We start from the raw sequence: 23,650 nt of genomic DNA, 5'->3' as shown, positions 1-23,650 counted from the left end.
ACTATGAATGCTGTTAATTATCGTTGAAGTCGTGAACGTCGTGGTTAGTTAAAATGATATAGTTCATGCGACGGAGACTATAGCATTTTAATCTGACATGATCAGTGGTGGTGTGTAAAGTACTGTAAAGCACTGTATTCAGTGTATTCATTCACTGTAAGGTAAGAACTCGGCTTAACGCAGTGTCTCTTATGTCGAGCTCATATGATTAAACCTGATTAAACTTTGGATTACCAACTCTGATCTTTGATACCAATGCCAATAATATAATAGGAGAAGTAAGTATGAATGTACATACCAAACGTCAAACTTTTACTTCTCCGTCTCGTTTGTTTTAATACCTTATCTGATACCACTGTGTAATTTATTCTTAATTTAATTCAAAAAATGTCCTGCAACACTTGTCAAACTAAGTTTACCCTTTTTACAAAAGAAGTGAGTTATTTCATTATTTCATAATCAACTATATATTTTAATAATGAAGGTTATGGTTGGCTGTCATAATAAATAAATACTTTTTTGTTCTCTTCCTTTTGACGTACATAAATATTGAATCACAATTTCTGTTTCTGCATCTAAAATTTTTCTATTGTTTAGATACACATACATATGAATAATAAAGAATACTTTTAAAAATACAAAATTAATGAAATTAGCTGATTATTACTATATACCATCTTTATATTGTAAAGTTTGTTAATATATCTTTCAGAATGGATGCCCAAGCTGTGGTTTTTCTTATTGCAGTAAATGTCTTAAGTACAAATGTGAGATACAAAATATTGGAATAAAAAAGGTTTGCGGTAAATGTTATAATAAACTTAGACCAGTGGAAAATTCTTCAAGTGCAACAAATCTTATTCCTAGTTCTGAAATGGATAATTTAACAGACAAAAATTTAACACCAGTAGATATTACAAAAAAGTAAGAGAAATATTGATAAGAAAATGAAAACTATTTTAATAGTAAGAATGTAACTGGGTTTATTCTATTCTTATACTTAGATTGGATTCACTGGAAAATCCAGCAAAGCCTCCAATTGTGATGTATAAACAAACAAACCATTGGGATAAATTTAAAAAAGGTCTTGAACCAGCTGACCAAGAAATAGTAGAAAGATTGAGAAGATTAAAGGAGGAAAATTCTAAAAATTTACCTAGTGTGGATGATATTAGGAGAAGGCTTGCTCTATTGAAAGATCAGGATCCTGACTCTCCTTCAATTTCAACAAATGTAAGCCATTAAACATTTTTTCAAATATTTATTTACTTAATTTTAGAAATATAAAGATTTTGTGTATTCCATTGTGTTTTAGGTCCACCATGTTGATACTAGAACTGATCAGCAAAAAACCAATGATTTGATAAGAGAATATTTAGAGACCTTAAAATTAACAACCGAACATGATTCTTGTAAAGAGATAGAGGACAGATTAAAAGCTTTAAAGGGTGAAAAAGATTGTGTAAGAATTTATTTTACTAAAATAATGCCACATGATGAATTTAAACAATCATTCTAAAAAGCTTACATGCTCCATGAATATATATGCTTATATAGAAAGTACTATGTAACTTGTAGGGTTTACTGCAAAGTGAAAACACTGTTGATGATGAAGAAGATGAAGGAACATTAACAAAGAAAATAATCAAGAAAGCTATAGCAGAAGCAGCAATAGAAGCAAAATATGAGGATGTTGACGAGCTTGAAGAGATGGAAGTTGAGGTAATTCTTTAACTGCTTAAAATCATATGTAATGTGAATGTTGTCAATAACTAAAAAATTTGTTTCTTTATTAGCCTAGGCCTTATGATAGTAACGAAGACAAACCTCAATGTGTTATGTGTGATCAAACTGCTGATTTGATTCAATGTACAGGTTGTAGTGGTGATTTATACTGTCCCATATGTTTTGAAGATAATCATGATGATTTTGAAATGAAGAAGCACAAAAGAATTCCCTTTACATATAAACCAAGGCTTGCTTCAGACTAACTTGGATAAAGTATAATTTTACCATGATTATTTGACTTTAGTTGGATATGGTTCAGAATGTTATTATTTTAACAGCCTAGCTTTTGTGGACACGCAAACAAAGAATTATAAATTCATGGCTGGCTAATGCAATTGCTACTTTAAAATGCTACTAGACACATAATTTAAAATAAATGTGAAATTTTATATAATTAAAAAAATGTTATTTACAAGGAAGCACATTAAACAAATTGTTAATTTTACACATTCCAATGAACAGCAGGTAGATTTAACTAAACATTGCCTTCTTGAAATTTTTAGTATATATTTTATCCTTCCCAAAAATTGTATAAATAAAGTGCAACTAAATTATTAAACTACTTATTTTTAAATTTAACAAAACTTCCCATAAAGTAATTTATATATAGACCATTCTTCTGTATCACGACGCAAAACAGTTGACTACTGACAGTTTAATCACAAATTCTATTCTTAGTTTTCTTAATGCGGTTATACCTCTATGCCAAGTTTTCAAATTGCATTACATCTCTATTTCCTTTTATCCGTTCCTCATTACATATCTAACCAGTTTACAACAAATGAGTTTAATCGAAGAAATTTAAGAAATAAATTATCCTTAATTTATGTATTTATTTAGAAGGTGACACAAAGTTTATAAGAGAAAAAGTATTATAGAGTAGAAGCATTTATGAAGTATTATTAAGTGAGAGGTAATGGAAAAAATTAATTGTAACATTTTCAAAAAATGCGTTTGTTTGTAAAATAATTATTACAATTTCACCATTATTTTTACATTTTCTTGATAATCCTTTCTTTACACATACTCATTCACATTCAGTCTTTCGCTTTATTTCAGAAAAAATATAAAATTTCTAGTTTGTAATACGCATCTTAGTAAATACACGCACAGAGAAAAATTAAAGCAATAAAAACATAGCGCCCTAACCAAGGAACATGAAGCGCCCCTTCCACTGTCTCTTTAAATTATTTCTTGGTTTCTCCAAAACTTACTTTTTTTTTGTTAAACTTATGCAAAAGTAAGAGTTTGTCAAGCTTTTAGCGACAATGGACGAGGTGCCAAATTTCAAAAACACAAACACATATGTCTACTATGTACATGATTCTGTATACAGGCTACGTCGAGATCAAGGCCACCGACAATTAAGCTATCAAGGTCAAGTATACAAGGATTATCTTATTAAACGTACAATAAATTATGAATGATTATAATATTAGTAATCGCATGTTATAATACTAAATACGGAGATAACTCAACTTCAAGCTACTCCATTTAAGTTTAATTTTTTGAATGCTTTATTATAATATACTTTGGAAAGTTAAACTAATGTGGAAAAAACGAAAAAAGTAAACTCTTGTACATAGTTATAATAAATATTTAGGGTCTCATTCAAATACTTAGAGATGCTTTTTACATTTTTTTATGAACAATTATACATATTATAACGAGATATTGAAATTGTATCAAGAAGTCGGAAGAAAGGATTATTAATGACGAAAAATAAAGGATCGGCGCAAAAAAGAAGAGGGTTGTAGTATATTGTATCACTGGGGCGCTCATCTCCTGGATGACCAGCAAATTGTGCGTGTACGTTCGTTAACAATGGATGAAGCGAAGATTGTCATGCTACCTACCGATAAGAAAATAATATAATGAAAATATCAAGAGGCCGGACAAAACTACATTTTACATCGGACTCTTCTCGAACGCGGCCAAGATGAAGAGAAGCTAAATCGATGTTCACAATGAGGTAGCAGAGCGCGCCTCCCGATTTAACGTCACGACTATTCTTTGGTGACTTTCAACGTTTCGAGGCGACCCTTGCTTAAAAGTAGAGCCGAAAATTCTCAACGGCGGAGAAGAATATGAACATTGGATTCCTCTATTGGTTTATTTGGCAGCGCTTTCTGTGCTGTTGGGAGGTGGGAGTGGAATCGGCTGTTCCGAGACAGGCACCTGTTTCTTTGTTTTCTTTGCTTTCTTCGGCGATTTGCTAACTTTGTTCTCCACCTCTTGCTTCTCCACCTCCATTTTATCCGTATTTACTTGTTTTCCTTCCGTGGATTGGCCAGAAGTTTGAGAATTTTCCTGCGATTCGCCAGTAACGCTTTCATTAGCTGCTGCTATTTGTTGTTCCTCCTGTTGTTCCTTAGGCACTTGGCTACTAGCAGCTACGTCACTATTTGCTTGATCGTTCATCGACCTTGCTGTTTCACTTTCGCAAACGGCGGTTTCAGTGGCTTCCTGACGTTGTTGGTTTTCGGCATTTGATTCGGCTACCGATTGATTGTCTTTTGATTGCTGTTCATCAATTGCCTGTCCAGTTTCCGAAGGTAACGGAGCTGACGTATTACTCTCAGTCGTGCTATCTCCTTGCTTCTCATCAGTTTCCACATTTGCGCCAGGCTTATCCTTCTGTTCCTCCGTTCTTTCTTGTTCCTGCGTTACCTGAGATTCTTCCCCCACTGACTGCTGATTCGGTAAGGGTGCTTTAGACTCTAACAAGCTTATAGTTTCTTGTATACATCTAATGGCGTTTTTACGTGCTTGTCGTACATTGTCCTTGCCTTCGGTCTCAATGTCGTCTAATTTAATAAGTTCGCGCGTAAGCATCTCGTCCAAATAAATATATTCCTTATCTTTTCTATCATTTCCTTTATACAATTTTACTTGTTCCGCTAAAGAGTCTACTTCCTTCTGTACAAGGGCTACTTTTTCAAGGGGGTCCCTTGGAACGACCACCTTGGGTTTCGGTGCTTCTTGTTGCGTCTGTTGCTGTTGTTGATGCGGCTGCTGCTGCGGATGTGGTTGTTGCTGTTGCGGATGCTGTTGCTGTTGCGGATGCTGCTGTGGATGCTGTTGTTGGGACGGTTGTTGCCAGTGTTGGTCGTACTGTTGCTGGGAAGGCCTTTGTCTATCCGTGTACTGTTGTCGAGACTGTGGCTGATGACCTCGTCGTGTTTCGAACGTGCCGTGGGGATGAGCGAAGAATGGATCATCGTGGAAATGTGGAGGCCACTGATGCTGCCTATTGGCAAAGTGCTGGTTGTATTGAGAAGGTCTGGCAAATTGTGGTGGAGATTGTTGTCTCTGAAAAACTGGAGGTTCCTCCACGTTCTTTGGAATAACAGGCTCATCGCGACCTTCTACGAAGATCGGTATGTGCCTGACGTTACTTTGTTGCTGTGGCTTTTGTTGCTGTTGTTGTTGCTGCGGCGATGATGGTGTTTGTTGGTTGTGTTGCGGCGTAATGTCAACGCGCGAAACAAATCTTTGTCCTTGTGGGACCGAATCCTGATGTTGAGGATACTGAGGATGTTGCTGGTTTGTTTGCTGTCGGTTTTCGGGTGGAGCGGACATCGAGCGCTGTCCACGGTTCTTGTCGCCGTCCATCTTGTGACGGTCACCAATATCGTTAGCCGATTTGCGCAAAATCTGTTCGGCTATTGGGTTCCTTTGAGCGTTTTCCGAATTTTCCGGGACGTTTGACTCGCTGTGGGAGCTAACACCGCTAGCTCCGCTGGCTGCACTAGCTGCACTGGCTGCGCTACTTCCGCTTGCCTGACTCCTCGTGTCTTCGTCAGGATCACCCTGGTATTTGCTGCTGGTACTTCCGTTTCCCGATCCCCGACGTCTATTACGGAAACTGCCCGAGAACGGCGCTTCCGCCCAAGGTGGTCCAAGCAGCTGATCAGCAAATTCCGGATGTCGCGACGCTAAATCGTCCAAATGCGACCGGATGTCGCTACGGCGACCAAAACCTTCCTCGTCAAATGGAAATCCCTGTGAACAAGCAATTAACAAATCAATCTCGACATAAGCCATTGATCTACCTATCGATTTAAATCAGCAATGTATATCTCTACAGCGCATTATTACATGGCGTTAGTCAGGCTTTGGCGGTTGAAAATCACCTCCAATCGTATAAGCCATTTAATCTAATATTTTAATAATAGATTCGGCAAAGACAAACTTGAACACTGATAGAAAAAAAAGGAACACGATGAACGAAAGCTAAAGATTGTTTTGAGTTTCTCGAGAAAGTTAGCGAACGGATACTTGAAATGACGTAATTTCTCAGTTTAGGAGCTGGCTGTTTGTGCACAAGTTGGCCCTTTTTGAGGTCTTTAAAAAAGAGATGAATTATTCAGGTTGCTTCATTGAACGAGCAAAATAGGTGTTTACGGACGTAGGCGTCAGATATGACGATTTTATGGTATATTGCGTGGAGGAAGGGCTATCTCATCCGTATCGTGTGTAATTCTATAAAATGTTCATTTACTTAATATTCGTACACGTGGCCTGCAGACACACACACACACACACCTACGCGCGATGAGTCGGGCCACCACCGAGGGACTATAGAAGCCAGCCACAAGTGGTAACATTAACAATAGTGATAATAACAGTAATTCAGCGGACCGTGCATAATAAGTGCATAGATAAAATACATGCATGTATGATACAAATGATGTATTAGATGAATTGCTAAGAAGCCAGAGGTAAGGGGATAATACCTTCGAGCAATATTTCCCAACAAGATGACCGCGAATATTTCACATACGCCACGTCACGCCTAAAAGATAAGATAGTCCAGTTAATTTTTTCATTAACCTTTTCTCTCAAAACAACGCACGAGTTTTTTCATCAAACTAAATATATATATATATATATATGTATATACAGAGGATACAGCTGAGCAATGCTCCACGATACCTTTTATAGCAATATAAATTGCTCGACTACATATGAATCATAATTGAATACAAATGTCTTCACAGCTCTTACTTTATTTTCTCATGTTTTTCTCAAACATTCCACAGGCGTTATAGATCATTCGACTTTCACGTTTCGCTATTGTACCGGTATAATGAGACTAATTAGTCTTCTCGAGGCTTTTTATAATAGCACACCAAACTTATTTCCAACTGAAATCAAAGGAATAGCTCTCTGCATTGGTCGCACGTGCGTCATTTTTTCTGACGCGTTCGGTTGCACGAGCTGTTTGCTTTTTTTGCAATTTTTTTTTTATCATTTCCTTCCAGAAGCAATGTCGAAACGAAAGACCTGTGATCGTGGTTATTAAACGTGACATCGGCTAATACCTGGAATGATCGATCGCGAGTATTATCGTGCGATTCGTGGTGTTAATAAAAAGGTTTGGAGCCTCGTTGAATAAGTAGAAAAAATTGCGCGGGTGTTTGCTACCCGCGCTCTCACAGAGAAATGCAAAGGGAAAGGGTTCGATTACGAATGAAGCGAGTAGAAATCTGGGTGAATGTCGTTACGATACTGGTATATACGATTGTCCAGACTGCAAATGTGGGCCAGGGCTGCTGCTGAATGAATAAATATAGGAAGGACTGGTAAGCAGCGGGCAATCGATTTTCCGAGCTTAACTTTATTCCACCAAGAGACTCATCTCTCATTATTATTGAAGAGCCTCAGAGTTATTTCATTGAGATAAGAGCATTCTAAGCAGACGACGCGCGCGTCATTGAACTCACATTGCAAAGGATATTTATAGTAATGACCGTAGCTAGTATTTGCTGAAACGGTTATCCTTTCGACTTTGAACATTTTATAAACTCGGAAAGCCGCAAGGAGCAGCTAAGAGATTCTTATGTAATACGCGGTAACGCAATTATTTTCCTCGAGACCTTACAATTTTTACTACGATGGTACACTGTTATGGTTGGCCTCCAAGAATACTTCTTTGTGCGATGTTTACCAAAAATTTTATATACCTATCCCCATTCAGAACCACTCCAGTGCTCATTATGCGATGTTTTGTTGTTTTTCTTAAGAAAAACTCTTGACGCTGAAGAAAAAAAAATTGAAGATTCGTGGAGTTCGTAGTATAACTCTGTTATTCTAATTTTTTAGTAAGGAGTTGTTAAAATAACCGTAGATAATTATCTGCGCAATATATTATTGAGCCTATAGTGTCGTAGAAAGAATTTAGGGACCAAAAGAGTTTCCGGTAAATCTTTTAGAGAGAGACATAGCGTTCCTTTCTCCGCTCTTGATTTTCTAGTTAGGCCCACGCGGTTTCTTATACCGTTCAGATCTACGTGTAAGCGCTTGAAACGTTGTTGACAAAGTTTCTACCGTATTGTTTATCAGAACCGGTTTTTCTTTTTTCGCAAAAAAATAAGGAGCGATTAGTTAGGTCACGAGTGAAAATACCTGGGAATATTATTTTATTCGGCGTTGAACGATCAGATGACACTGATATGTATGCACAGACAGACATATGCAGAATAGGGAAAAAACGAAAGTATTTCTTTGATTATATATCAAGCTATAGCCATTAAAATCGTTCTCCGAACGCGGCTAGTTTTTATACTGGAAAGTGTATCTCGCTACCTCGCCTTAAATGGACGACTCAAAACCTCCCGATGACGTGACGATATTCCATCGATAAAATCGGATGCAAACTTTTACATTAGAATTGAGATAAATAACGGAGCGCTCGAAAAATTGGACCTTTCTCTCTAAAACATACAAATACGCGGAACCTTGAAGCGGGCTGCTAAGAGGAAAAGTCCTCCGATCAAGTTTATTATTAGCCAACACAACGGTGCACTATAACGTTCAGCCTCTGTTGCTGTTTAATATTTCTTAGCGTTAACATGGCATTATTGTAATTGAAGCGGCTCAAAATGCATTTCAGTGTGATTGTTTCTCTTACAAAATTCCACAAAATTAGTTGAAAGATTCAAGTATACACCACACTAGTTTGTTAAAGTTACAAGCTACTTTAGCGACACCAATTGCAGAGCTACGAAAAATATACGTCACTCCACGTAAAAGTTATTTCTAACCTCCACGCGATCTCCGAGAATGCGAGGGAAGGTCGACAATGATATTATGTACGAGCGAGATAGCTGTGAAAATCTAACGAAAATACCAAGCCCTAAATATTGTTTCACATCATTTATCTTACACTAAATTTACTGGAAAATCAAAAGAGTAAGACCATTAAAAGCTACTCACTTTACTTGTTATAAGATTTAAAGAATCATAACCTAATCTGGAAACTTCCTGAGCTTTCCATGGCCACGTGATGTACCAAATTTCCAAAATAATTGTTCCAGGGAAAGTTTTGCAAGGTTATCGAAGTTTTTCGAACGAGTAAAGAAACATGATAAATACAGTTACAAGCCTGGGATAATTTGAATGGATTGTAGAATCATATTAAAGTAGAGAATTATCGAGAAATATCGAGAAGTGTACATCGTATTGTCGTAGGCTTGAATTTCGGAGTGTATTGGTGGATTCCAACATAGAGCGTGTGAAGCTACGTTTCGTTAAGGTGATAGGGATAATTGGTGAGTGGTGAGGTCAGCTGGCAGAAGATTCTGCCGAGATTGAATGGAGAAGGTAATTGGTAAAAGGGGAAAAAAGCAGACTTACAGGGAACGAGCTGTCCAGATCGATCCCTCGTCCGAATTTGGATGCTGTGTCGACGATGACAGGCGAGTCCATTTTCTGGACTCTGTCTCTCGTGGCTGCTTTCGGATACGTGGTTCCTTTTAAGGTTTCCCGCGTAACCACCGTCTCTTATGTCCGTTTCTCACGCGGGAAATAAGGTTATGTTCTTCTTTTGGCCAATAGGGAAGTTCGCTGTAGCTTGCTACGTGTAGTATCACGGTATATACGTACGATTTGCTATAAAATACAGGTTAGGATTGAGAGGAAAAGGGACGACAGCCAATAAATACAAGCACTCTAAACAAAAGTGCTGTATAGCGTATATGTGTTAACCAATATGCGAGCGAAAATGAAATATGGCTTTGCAACACACTTTTCGTATAAGCGACTTTTGTAGAATTACCGAAATTACGAGATTATTGTTCTCTCGCGCTGGCTGTACTCTTTACACTGCACTTTCTATCTCTCTCGCTCTCTTTTTACGATATTTTCCCTTTCCTATCCTCGTCCTCTATATTATGCAATAGCCTATCGCAGCACTAATTATCGAAATCACGAATTTCTCTCTCTTCAATGTTCACTATTAATGATCACTGTAACGTTCTCACGTCAATGCGAAACTGTCAATAGAACTCACCACCTAAGAGCAACTTAAAATATATTTGTTGTGTGGGTTGTGCTGGGTACCACGTGACTGCGCCGCGCCGGCTCGAGTCTGCGCGATTGCTCACGGAAAGGCCCGAAGAACCTACCAGAGACTACTAGAATGTTCAGCCGGTTGTCGGTAATGATGCTTCTAGAAGTTTTTCCACCGCTGCTTCTCCCACCCATTTCATTCATTTATATACATGTGTACTGTGTACACGCACACACGTTTTGCCACGCGGCCTACGACTCTGTCATAATCTTAAAAGAGCTTCTATATTCCTCGAGACATCAATGGTATTTTCAGCCTGCAGTTGAACCAGCAATTTCAATTAATCAGCAAGATTGATTAAACGAGATCTTTGAACAATAAAATTATCGATACAAGCTGGTACGTGTTTATTTTTAAGCAAACGAGAAAGCTTCGCGTACATCTCATTTACTCGTCTTATTTTCGTACGAAGCAAGGCTGTGCGTACTCTCAACTTGTTTACCTACCTATAACCTTTTATAGCAAGTACCAGTCGTGCCCTTCGTGGATCTAAAGGCTACAGGGACATGGCAATTTTTTTCGATCGTTATCAAATAATTTTGGCCAGCGCCACTCGTCTTCCTACTTCATCAACAAATACAACTCTCGTAAAGTTCTCCATATCGTTTGTTTCGTACACTTTACAGATTTTTATTGTCGATATTTATACACGCATGCCGCGTATATATATATATTATAGATTTAATCTATTTTCATTTTCTTATTCCAATGATTCAGTTTTTTTTTTACCGTGTGAATCACTCGTATTTTTTTCTAACTATAGAACGTACTTGCTCCAAATAATATTGGTCATAGACCGCCTTAAGATTTAGTTCATTAAATGTGCCAAGTGTGATGCACGTATCCGCTAATTGAGCGGCATGCTACATTCACTAATTGATTATACAATTAACCTATAATCGGTGAAGAACAATTTTTACATTGCATTCTCAACAAATATCCCACAATTTCCCTACATAGTTTTCTCATGCAATTGCACGCTCTCAAGGTCCATCGACGAATTTCCAGTATTTTTGTTGCTCGTTGAACGGAGTTTTCGATGCATCAGAAACTCGAAGCATAAAATTCTCTACCGAAATTTAGTCACACGATCAGTCAGAGATCCTGGCACGAGCCCAGGTCTCTCCATTGGTAGTCTGTTAACACACGTACACAAAAATATACGCGCAAGTCAATGCTGCACATTGCAACAGTTGCTTCGTTGTTTCTAGCGAGCGAAGCGCGTAGCGACTTAAATTGAAGCATAATAGTTTTTATACCTTTCAGTAACGAGTCCAATATACATATATGTCTCGTTACCATATGCTACTATATAGCTCTTGCAAATTGGAGCGCATGACTAAACGAAAAGTATGAGTCTAGAGAAATACGAATACTGTCTCTTTGTGCCCCATTCGACACAAAGTAACTTTATGCTCGATTGTTCAGAAAAAGAAGCATTATAACTCTGATGCTACGTCGTAAAATTCTTTCATTTCCCTCTGCCCCTCCTATTCTATATTTCACTTTTATAACACTCGAGCTTTCGAAATGTAATGCGCTACGAACGTTTCTAGCTATATCACGAGTCTTCGTGCGTGGAAGCCAAGTGTGCGGCGATGGAAACAAGGTTTCACAATATCGGAGTGTGTCGCTGTGTGAGTGTCGAGCGATTCTTCGGTGCGATTTTAGCTGAATAAACGACAAGATTTTCGATCTCGTTTCTCGTGAAATTGAAGGATGCAGCGTTAAGAGGGACAGGGATGGAGGATAATGCGATGAATTTTTTTTCAGAATTTCATCATCACGAGACGTTTATTAGGAATCATTGTTAAAGCCACGATGTTTCCCAGTAGATTTACATACATATATATATATATATATATCCTCTAACAACATAGTGTTCCCTCGATTCTTAATATTGCTGCCCTTGACTCATATGTTGCTCGATTTTTCCGCCAGCATTCGTTCGGTAGCGCGTGCAACGTTTCATAAACATCAAGTGTGTTTCTCTGGTTGCTCGCTATCGTGTACCGTGCACACACTTGCATAACTATGTTGAAGGGCAGAAAAATGAGAAAGAGGCTTGGCTGACACACCAGGCGAGCTTAAGCCTTTCGAGCTTAATTTTCTTGGCTGCTTATACAACGACCAATGATGCGAAAAGATCAAAAGCACCAATACTCGCGTGCACCAACCAGTGTCAAGTGTGTGAGAGATGAGTCACGTGAACTTCCGTGTGAGCAATAGATATATACTGTTATGTAATTCGTAAGAGACTGCTGTAATACAAAGACAATGCGGATTATATATATATATATATATATACACACACACAGAAATACTTACCACACACGAACGAAATTCCAGCATTTACTATCGGCCGGTACGATTAATTTATCGTTGTGTTGTTGTTGTTATTGCCAAGCTTACGTATGTATACGTGTTTGTGTACATACGTGCCCACAACGTAGCATTGTTTCCAGGTAAAAAGCCTAATAGCTGTGTGGCATTCCGTGAAAGAGAAACGATCGATACGCGGCCCTAATCACCGGCTTAATCTGATTTCGAGGCTCATTTCAGAGCACGAACGCAAGCTATTTTCGATCTTTTGTCAGAACGACGCTAAAGCTGCGAAAAGAGGAAGAAAAATTTACGCGTAAACGTGACGTCACTCGGCATACATTTTCTCAAGAAAAGCAATAAAATTCATTAAGCGTTCGGCACTTTTCAAAGAACGCTCACGTTTTCGATCCATTCGTACGAGTGCGTCGAGAGTCTTACGAATGGGAACGACTTCTACGTGAATAGGTCCTCTTATTTCTTCATTGGCGTTATAATTGAGACTATTAGATTTGCTTCGGCTCGTTGACATAAAAACGATGAGGGCAGCTTGCTCATTCAACCTTCCTGCCTATTACGGATAATAAAATGTAAATCTAATGTTGCCATTTTATCTATACTGATTCGTAGAGTTTTCTAAAAATTGGAATTTGCCTATAAAGAGCTCTTGAGAAAATATCGACTATCAGCGTGTTGCCATCTAACGGAGACGTGCGGAACTTGAAAAATTCCTATACGGTATATTACACTATACAAATTATAGAAATATAATTCAACGAATTGCACAAGAAAGCTGGATTAAATTATTTTCAGATTCTTACAAATAACATCGTATTTTGTTACAATTAATTATAAAAAAAAATAATTAACATTTAAGGAAAACGAAGGTTTAAACTGAATCGTATTGGACTTGATTATGTAACGATCGAACAAAAGCTATCGGGAGCATTTTAGTAAATAAACGTTCCGAAGGCTGAATGTCAAAAAGAAAATAAAAATTAAATTATAAAAAAATTAAATTACTGCTTCAGAGCGATACGCGAGTCCGAGAGTCACAATCGATTTATCGATTCGTTTCTAGCATATAAAGATAAAGTTCTAAAAACCGGTAAACATCTGGGTTATGATAAAAATCAAAGATGCGATAATAATTTGACTGATCTGGATGTTTGATAAAGTGGTAGAAATGTCTAAAAATAGTAGAAAATTTTTAAAGAGAGGCACACGTGGAATGGATGGAATAGTTATAATCGCGCGAGCAGGCGAATATCGACTCGAACTCGATACATTGAAAACGACCGTTGGAGTTTGATTTCGAGAAGTAGCAAGATCATCGATAATGACGATCGATGATCTACCGTGATCGATAGCGGTTGCAGGAGCGCATAAGCGCAGTGGAGGTTTCTCCAGTGAGTCGCGTTAGTTGGGACGCTACAATCGGTACAATCGCTGTGCTGTGCTATGTATGTACAATAAGCGCTACGAGCTACAAGAGAGACCCCAGATCCCAGAGCAGACCAGTCACCAGACCAGACCCTCTCTCCTCTCTCTTTTCCTGTTCCTTCTCTGACGTCACAGAATTCTCTGCTGCAGCGGCAGCCTGCACAGTGGCTGGTAAACACACTGCAACAACCGTCAAACTACTCTTACTCTACCACACGTTACCATGTCCAACCAAACAACTCTATGCCAAAGTCACCTCAACGACAAATATATTGCCTGGAAAATTTCTTTGGATTCAGCATAGTCAGAATGAAGTTTTGACAAAATCAGTCCTGTTTTGTTCATTGCATATCAACATGTGCGTGGATTATAGCGTAGTTTATGTACACAGTTCCAGACTGCTCCTTTCAAGAGGAGAATGAATGAAAAACGTTACACTATACGTGGAAGAAGAATCGTCTGCTTCCATAGAAACACAAAGAGCTCTCTCGTTGATCTTCGCGAGATTCTTCTGTGTTTTTTTATGGCCTTTTGTTATTTTTCCTCGTTTCTGCCAAGTAGAAGCTTTTAAGACGAATTTTTTATATAGGGTTTTGTGTATAAAGTTTTCTTGCGATTTTTATATCAGGGTTTTGTTTATACGGTAAAGCTTACATTGTTTCTTGTGTTGTTGTTAATTTAGAATATTATAGGGGAGGGCGAGGGAAATTCTTGGGAATCAATGAGAAGGGTGCTCGCAGCAGCTTTTACTAGCGCAGTCGCCACGTGCAAGGTGAAAGGAAAAGTGGAAATACTTTTCCATTCGGTATCTTCCTCCGCTGTGCCTGCTCGTTCACCACGCTCTGGCTATTTACCACGGAAATTACTCACTGATATTTCATTGATAGAAACCGTCATTAACGTTCGCGTATGAGAAACTTTGCGTGGGAAAGGTTGTCCCAACATACTTTTAAACACGTCTTACGTAACAATGCATAATATAATATTACTGTGTCTCTAAAACTTATTTGTCCATTGTCATTATGCATCCAGTTGCAATAGAGTTTAAAGAACCTTTCGAAGCAACTATTTTTCAATTGGATTTACTTCAACATTTATTATCTTACATATATATTTACCACGGATTATTTTTTCGGACGATGCGTTCCAGATGACTTTGACAAGGTAATCTTAAACCTTAGCCATCGAAGAGCGCGTTTCATAATACAGAGACAGTCGTGTTAAAAAGTAATTAGCAATAAACCATTAATTACTCTTCGAGGCTTGTTCGCAAGATTTCGGTTGTAAATAGGGAAAATATTCTTGAAAGTACACGAAAGAGAATTTAACGTTTTAAATTGGGCTTAGTGATTTACTTTACACTACGAAAACAGGGTAGATCAAATAGATAATGTTTAATGCATACATAGCAGCCTGGCGATTCGCTTAAGTCTTGTATTATATAGGCTGGCCGATACATATGTGATTCAACTAGAATCCACGGTCTGCCACTCCCATTAACATGAATAGTGCATAATCAAACGAGTATTTATTCGTACCGAATTCCTCTAGTCCCTTTTTATTCTTGAAAATCGTTGAAAGTTGCATTCGCAGCGATTTCAGGCGTGTATCAAGTTGCCTACTCCAAAATCATCGCAGAAGACTTAATAGCACCAAAATTCTCATTAGATATTAAAAGTGTACCGAGGATATCTCTAGGACATTGGCAGTGTACTATCTGGGGAACAAAGTACGAATTGCCGATCGTTTTTTAAAATCGAGCGCGGGGAAAGTTAACTCGTACAGTAACGTCATCTGTCACTCCGTGCAGTATAATTAGAGCATACGATGATTTATACCACTCTCGAATGAAATTCTTACCTTGTCCGAGACGAATACTTTGAGGAAAAACGCTTAAGATTGTCGTCTGATTATTTTTCACCTTAAGAACTCGATAGGAATAAAATAGTGTACGATTTTTGGAAATTCCAGACCATTAAACAAAAGGCGAATCAAAGATCGCTTTGTTTACTAACATTCCTTGCCACTGAAGCGCTGCACCAAAATAACCTTCAAGCGGGCGAAACATGGAACTGAGAAAATTATTTTTTTTTTCACCACAGCATTTCGCAGTTTTCCAGATGCGTTTTGACACTTCAGAGTGATATTACGAGAGATTTTCAGGGGGGAAACTTGAAATGAATAAGCAGGGGAAAGCAGGAGTTTCAATGTCGGTTTAATAATCTTCATGGGTAATATAGGGGAAGATGTGACTACAGCGTCAATATAGCTCAGGAGGGATAACCTTTGCCATGGTAAATTTTCTAGGTTATTTTGACGAATGCAGAATATTAATGAGCCGTAAGTAGAACGTATATGTATTATGAGAAAGAATTCTTTTTATACTAGTGTCATTGCAGTGCAAAGATCGACGGATCGCGTTATCTGGATGAAAGTTTTCGTTCCGGAATAGCGGAGGATCAATGGCGGTTATTTTGAGAAGACTGGCGACAACTTCGAGAAGCTTCTAGTCTCTTGATGTGCTCGAAGGTAGCCATACACGTTTTTTGCCATTTCAAATTGAAGACTCTCGGACTCGTATCGCGAGAGACGAGCTTTAGCCTACCATCGAGTAGTTAGTTATTTTATTTATTCCCGGTTCGTTAACCTTACTCTATTTGCTTTTACTCTCTCGAGAGCACCTCAAAGAATGGGCTAAAAATATCTTTCTTGGGGAGGGATAATGAGATATAAATGAAGAGCAGAGTAAGGATGAATAATAATTGGGTGTAGAGAAAGATGAGGAAGAGCGTTAGAGAGAGAGAGAGAGAGAGAGAGTCTAGGAACAAACGCGTTATTTCTGGTATCATTCCAGGAGGCGTCCGGCCATTCGAGCATCCGAAAAGGCATAGAAATGGCGCAGATCTTAAACGAATGTTACAACCCTCTCTCTATCTCTCGTATACTTCTACTACAAAGGCTGAAGTGCGACGTTTGGCATATCGATCTCATTTCAACCGGTGAACCGAATTTCCTACCCTCTTTTAGCTGCTGCTGGGGTTGCTTAATGTAGTTTGGACGGTTTTAATGGCTCGCTTCTTCTGCTTGCTACGACGACATAACCTCTCTATGAAAATAGCTTCGCTCATACATATACCAACAATGTGCTTCTCGCTCTCTCTCTCTCTCTCTCACACTTAAACGCGCTTTTTACAATTACTCCTGTTAAAAAACTGCGATATAACTGCGTGTAAATAGTTTTGTAGAAATTATACGGATAGAGAAATATTGCAACGATGAGCTCTTCTGTTCAAAACGAAAATGACCTTTTCTCTAGCCAATCGTGCGAAAACGGCGAAGAATTTCTGATCAGTCGTTAAAGGAGAGAGATTCGTAAGGATTGTATTATGATTCTGTCCGAAAGTTTCTCGCGCATATCGATCGTATTTGCCACGTCATTCGCGTTAGTGTACGGACGAAACTGCAGATATGTGCTACGTCGTCCAATTGAAGCTACAGTGGGGCATAAATGTGAAGAGAAGAAACGCAAGGGCCGATCCCTCCTGATTTTTCTTATTCCCCCTCTCCCTCTCCCCTTTCTCGCGTGCCGCTCCAATGCCGGAATGAAACTTACCCGTTTTACCCACAATAACGTACTACTACGATAGGATCGTTTCCATCCTCAAACTTCTAATCCAATTCAGCGAGCCTTCCATATTAAACTTAATAAAACGTGCAAACTGGCGAAGAACAAGATTTTTATTTTATTTCTCAACTGAAATTCACCATCACGAATTTATTCTTCTTGAGATCTGTTTCAACTTCTGCTATTCAATGGCGAATCGCGAGAAGAATTGATAAAGAGACGCGTAGCTCAGTACGAATGCAGAAACAAAGAAATACTTTGGCCCTTCGATGGTTTTCTCTACATGCCTTTAACCTTGAAATTTGCGTATTCGACAGAAACGTTAGATTCTTGCTTCATTTTAAGTATGTTCTTTCTCTAAACTTAAAACGGGTTTAGTGAGACACTTCTCTTATCGTATAGTCTACCAAATAAATTGTATCAATTATAGCAATCCGTTTAAGTATAAGATTTTCTGTCATTTTTCGTTAAAAATAATTCCGATGTACAAACGCTCCTTTGTGAAAGATATAAATTGGCTGTTAGCTGTATTTTCAGCTGCATGTTTTACTATGTGATTTTATAGTTGTAACTTGAATTGGATCGCTGATAATAAAGGGAAAAGTTATTCTATTATAAAATATATAATATTCAAGGTCTTAAAGCTTTAAGATATTATTTTAATACTTTCAATAATCTTTAATAACGATTATCTCAAGCTAAAGAGGATATAAGTTTGCTACGTTAGGAATGTTTCTCGTTTTAAATCAATTGCCCATGAAATGGAGTGTTTCTTTTAGAAAACTTATATACACTCCTTTCATTGTGTTTTTATTTTCTGAAAATATCGTAATAGCGACGAGAATAACTACCAAGCAGAGAAAACTAAATACATGCGAGTGAAACGACGTAGAAATTGGGACATTCTATAAATAATGAAATTCGGTACAATCTTGCGAATTTTTCAGCGTTTTTTTTCCATAAAGAAGCTGAAAGTATAGGTAAATGTAGCATATATTTGAGTTTTGAAAGTTAAAAAAGGGAAATATATTCTTATACTTTTTAGGACATTATTGACAAACTTACTGTTCATATCTTTCCTACTTTCAAAGACAATAGTGAGTAGAGTTAATAATAGCGTAGTGTCGATCAATGGCTCGTAAATTAACAAAGATTGATTTTGGCCACTGTAAATGACTTACTCTGCTAAATCCGGAATGCCGATCAAACGCATCTCTGGATCTGTTACTCGGTTCGAAGAAAGATTTGCTGTCATCGTCAAAATGCTGTCTAATCTCTTGTAAAAGTTCATCACCTACTTTACCGCGTAATCTATCACTAAATCTTGGTTTATCACGAAAGTAAAAGGACATTTTTTTATTCTCACGTGCGAACGTTAATATCAACTAATTAGGTTAGATGTTACAATTTTATTACTCGTATGTTTTCTATTATCTCAATTGTGGAGAATCTCTTTTGGAGTAATTGTAATTTGAGTCTCCGGGCTCTCGGGGTGTTATATACCGTATAACGCGATGACCAACTATTACATTACTCCGAGAGAAGCCGCGTGATACTAAAGATACTAAACTCGCGCCAATTCATTTTCATGCTGCTGCTCTCTGAAGCTGTGTTCTTTTCCACGCATGCGCGCACATACAACGTGCGGCTTTTCACACAAGTTTTAACATACGAAATTTAATTTAATAAGACTTGGGAATAAAAAGGCAATTTTTCATTTTGCTCAACATTTTTTATAAGAAAACATTCTTATTCTCGCGTATAAAGCTTTCTCTCATTTAAATAGTACATATATATGTACGCTATATGAGAGAACTTATGTATTTAAATAAACAAAAAAAATAAATCCAACAAATAAGGCACTATCAAATGTATTTTAAGACATTCTTTCTTATTAGTAACAATCCATTGAATTTATATCCTTTTCTCGATGCATAGTTAATATATCTTCCAATATAGAACTAAAACTAGTTGTGTATGTTTTTAACCACTTATTTTTTGCCTCTATAAATGCATCTAAGTCAGTATTAAAAAGAATACGAAGAAAGTCTTCCTTAGATACGCATGGAATATGTTCAATTGTTTTTTTCTCAGGTCTTTCTGTGTCTCCTTCTACTTTTAAAGAATTTTGATATATCGATGCAAGTAAGTTTGCATCGTTAACATCGACGATTTCCTCGATTACGTTACAAGAATTATTTGTTACTGCAGAAGATTTTGATCTTAAAACATTGGGCTCTGCTCTTACATAAGCGCTATCCATAGTAGCACTATCTTTTGGTAGAGGTACTTCTGGTAAGGGTTCATCTAATTTGTATTTTAATAAAAAGTTCTTAAACTTGCTTAAAATTTTTGCCGCTTTTTTACTGACCTCAAAGTCACTGTCATCTTCTAAAGCAATTAAAAATACCTGGAATTCAACAAACATATATCAGTATTTTGTTCGTATGTTGATATGAAATAATAATAAAATGTAAAATATGGCCTACCCCAAGGCACTTTTGTTTTGCTAATTCATCCAAAGCCTTGTTGACTCTTCGCTTAATTTCTTCTTCATTTAATGTCACAATTTTTCTGTGTTCTTTAGAAAAGGTTACATTAGGAAATGAACCATCCAACATCCCTTGATCGGTCAAATGGGACTTGATAAAATTTCCCCAATATTCAAGGGCATTTGCCTTTACTTCCCAATGTAGATCAAAAACAGCTGTTACAGCCATGGCTCTTGACATACTATCTAAAGTACTCTTTCTATAAGTGAAATATGTAAAAAAACTATCTTATAAAGATTTGTATAAATAAGATAATAAAAACCTACTTACTGCCATTTTCTGAATACATATAGTTCTTTTATTAAAATTACTGCTTCTCTTCGAACAATAGCTTCACTCTCATTTTCAAGTAACTGTATTGCAGTGCCCTGTAACCACAAAATTTGTATGAAACTCATGTTTTCCATTTGAAAGTCTGTTAATTAAAAATATAATGTATCAACATACAAGTAAATCCAAAGAAGATAACTTTTTATCCCATAATTCATTAATTTGTACAGTGTTTGATATAAAAATAAGCGCGGATGCTCGAACATAACTTTCCCCATCTTTTACCGCAATATCTACAGCAGCTGGCAAAAATGGATTCTCCAATAACAGTTTTTGGAATGCTAGATATTCTAAAAAATTATTGCCATAATTAGGAAAACGAGCTCACGCGTTCCCTCTATGCCAAATGTTAATTAGCTTAGTAGTAGTATTATAAAGAAAATTATTTCAATTACTTACTATCTTTTGAAATAATAGCAATAGTACTCAAAACCTCAAGTACACTGTCTCTAACTTCCCAATTTGGATCATGCAATCTTTTATAAAGTACTGGACCTAATTCATTCATATGACTATCCGAATCTACAAGTAATGCTAAGTTTGGTGGCATAAAGTTATGTATTGCAAGTTTGCAAACTTTAAGTGCCTTTACGCATATCTGTGAAGCATATTAACATTATATCAAAATATAAACGGCTAAGGAGGAAGCTGCAATTAAATTTAAACTCACTGGAGATGATATACCAGGATGATTAAGAATTTCTTGTGCGAGCGACAATAGACAGATAGTTTCTACACATTCTTGCCATTTCAGTTTGAACTTTTCAGTCATAACAGCAAGTCCATGAAGAAGAGATGCTAACAAAGTGGGTGTCTCAATGAGTGGCTCTCCTTCTAATATTGATTTAAAAGGTTGTTTCCTTTGGTGATCTTGTGTTGCAGGATTGTTGGAATGGGGTAATTGATGATCTAAATTGGTGTCCTTGTACATTTTGATAATATAAGATTCTGGCATATAATTTTTTAAAATATGACACAGTGCTTGAAATGTAATAACAGCAACATCCTGTTAAGAAAAAATTTGAGAAGGTATAGAAATGTTGTAAAAATAAATAATAAGCACCTGTATAATAGAAAAAACAGATCTACTTACTCTATCCATTATGTCTGTTATTTCAAGCAACATGTCAATAGATACTTTACATATTTGTTCCAAAGGTAAGTCTCCTTTCCAAATAGTATCTCTAATGTTATATGCTAATCTCTGGACTGATGTACAGGTAACATCAAAAATTTTATTAACGAACATGTCAAAAAGATCATGATTTATGTAATCTTTTTTTATGCATACACATAAAGGCAAGATCTGAAAAATTAATATTTATTAATACATTTAACAGCATTTGACTCACAATTACGTTTATAAAATAAAACATACCATTAGGACTGTAGCTTGATGTTCAAATTTATATTGTTCTGATACTGAGAATTCACATAATGATCGAATTTTTTTCCAATAAATTAAAGCATACTTATTTGTTTTCACCAATTCAATTATATATTTCTTTGATAGAAGTAGCATTGATACATATGCTATGCCAAACTGAAATTTTTGCAATACACCTGCATCTACCTGTTCATTTTGACCTTTGATACCACGTTTCAATTTCATAAACAATATAATTAATAACAATTTATGAACATGCTGTAAAAATCTGGTGCTTATGCATGCTTCAAAGAGCGCCTTTACACGCATTTCCAAATTGACTTGCTTTTCAAACATTTCTGGAATAACATTATCAAGGCTTTTAAAAACAGTATTTTCCAATATTCCAGTTATTAAATCCAAAGTAGTGCACAATAATCTATTTTGATCCAGGTAAGTATCTTCCAATGCCTGATGAATTTTGGCATCAAAAGTACTTGTTATCAATGGACGAGCAATTTCTAGAATTACTTCTTTACAAAATTCTGTATTTTGCTGCTCTTCTAACAACAGGGTCCATACAAATTTTTGACTTTCACGTGTAACATATAAAGTATGATTCAATTGTGCAAATTTGACCATATCTTTCCATAAACCTTAAAAAATATACAAAAATTATCAACCTTTAAATTTCTAATAAAAATATTAGTCATATTTATTCTATCATAAAATTTTGTCATACCAGATTGAATTATCCACTGTCTACCACTTTTATGAATTACTAAGTCAGACAGCATTGTTGTACAAGCCATTTTAATAGATGCTGGCAATTTATCATTACGCAGATACAGAGTAACGTACAATTTGTTAAATACATCTTTACAATGCAAATAATGAAAGCTCAATTCATTACGGGCTAAAATTCCCACAAGCTTTAAAGTAAAAGTAACTATTAATTGTGATGGTTTTGGCCCTACAGTCCAAATGTCCAAGGCTTTTAATATCCATCCTTGAAATTTTTCGCAATATTCATGTTCAGCTATAAATGGATGAAAAAAGAATTGTATTAAAACAGATTTGATTTTATCAATTCAAAAAATTGACAAAAAGATAAGTGAAAACAGTTAACTTACATTCTTTTATGGTTTCAGAAATATGTGTTAACAAAATATCAAGATATGTCGTTGATACAACATTATAATTAGGTAATAAGAAGAGCTCTAGAACTTCTGCCAATCTTTCATCACACATGTTTTTAGACATGATATATTTTATTTTATACTGCTAGGAATGTTTTAAGTATATAAGGTTTCTCACATTTTTCAATAATCAGAAATAGATAATCAATTAACCAAACAAACACTTATTTTATAATTCAGTATAAAAATCACTTTTAGCATAGAACTTTAGAACTAATTAAAATTATACAGTATAAAATGTTTTTCATAAAGTGTAATCTGATAACAAATGCAGGAAATGAGATATATTTTGACAGATAAAGAAATGTAGAGATTTAAAAACGTGTTTTTTTTTTTAAAGTAACTTTCTTAGGAAGAGCAAGAGATTACTACAGCCGGTAACATAGAAAAGGAGTATCGTTTCTTAGCGTTCTGCGGTATTATAGATCCCTTTATTCATTCGATAATTATCCTGGATTAATGAGAGGAAAAGAAGAGAAAAAAAGAAAAACACATGTTTATTTTTACGTTTGTGACAAATGTTTGGTAAATAATTGGTACTTTAAAAATGATTTGAAATAATCTTATTGATTAATAGCCGAGATTATTGATCAAAGAAAAAATACAAGATTAAAAAATGTAATATTTTTAGCTAGATTAGACAAAATTACACATAAATATTACTATAGA

At 36.3% G+C, this 23,650-nt stretch overlaps 3 protein-coding genes across 6 annotated transcripts; 1 reads left to right on the top strand and 2 right to left on the bottom strand.

Annotated features, from left to right (window-relative positions):
- Positions 1-284: 284 nt before the first annotated feature.
- LOC136776436 (abscission/NoCut checkpoint regulator) lies at positions 285-1,991 on the top strand. Its single transcript, XM_066731966.1, has 6 exons — positions 285-435; positions 713-924; positions 1,005-1,233; positions 1,316-1,462; positions 1,579-1,722; positions 1,797-1,991. Exons 1-6 carry the CDS (start codon positions 388-390, stop codon positions 1,989-1,991), a joined length of 975 nt encoding a protein of 324 aa, XP_066588063.1. The 5' UTR covers positions 285-387.
- Positions 1,992-3,900: 1,909 nt separating this feature from the next.
- Positions 3,901-19,087, bottom strand: LOC136776435 (BAG domain-containing protein Samui-like). 4 transcript variants are annotated; one of them, XM_066731965.1, is made up of 3 exons: positions 9,851-10,190; positions 9,430-9,684; positions 3,901-5,793 (listed from the first exon to the last, which is right to left on the bottom strand). In XM_066731965.1, exons 2-3 carry the CDS (start codon positions 9,499-9,501, stop codon positions 3,901-3,903), a joined length of 1,965 nt encoding a protein of 654 aa, XP_066588062.1. In that variant the 5' UTR covers positions 9,502-9,684; positions 9,851-10,190. The 4 variants fall into 4 exon arrangements, 3 of the variants coding, with proteins under 3 accessions (XP_066588062.1, XP_066588060.1, XP_066588061.1); XM_066731963.1 differs by lacking the exons at positions 9,430-9,684; positions 9,851-10,190 and adding an exon at positions 18,716-19,087; XM_066731964.1 differs by having other exon boundaries at positions 9,430-10,190.
- Positions 19,088-19,244: 157 nt separating this feature from the next.
- Positions 19,245-23,286, bottom strand: LOC136776434 (uncharacterized). Its single transcript, XM_066731961.1, has 10 exons — positions 22,916-23,286; positions 22,525-22,821; positions 21,795-22,438; positions 21,510-21,722; positions 21,087-21,422; positions 20,816-21,014; positions 20,534-20,706; positions 20,357-20,454; positions 20,024-20,285; positions 19,245-19,944 (listed from the first exon to the last, which is right to left on the bottom strand). Exons 1-10 carry the CDS (start codon positions 23,043-23,045, stop codon positions 19,429-19,431), a joined length of 2,868 nt encoding a protein of 955 aa, XP_066588058.1. The 5' UTR covers positions 23,046-23,286; the 3' UTR covers positions 19,245-19,428.
- Between the last annotated feature and the right edge of the window lie 364 nt (positions 23,287-23,650).

The sequence above is a fragment of the Prorops nasuta genome, unplaced genomic scaffold (genome assembly GCF_024137725.1).
Source record: "Prorops nasuta isolate Cenicafe-Biocafe unplaced genomic scaffold, Cenicafe_Pnas_1.2 PNAS00009, whole genome shotgun sequence".
Lineage (NCBI taxonomy): Eukaryota > Metazoa > Arthropoda > Insecta > Hymenoptera > Bethylidae > Prorops > Prorops nasuta.
The sequence above is the reverse complement of the archived record's forward strand: the minus strand, read 5'-3'. Positions and strand labels throughout refer to the sequence as shown.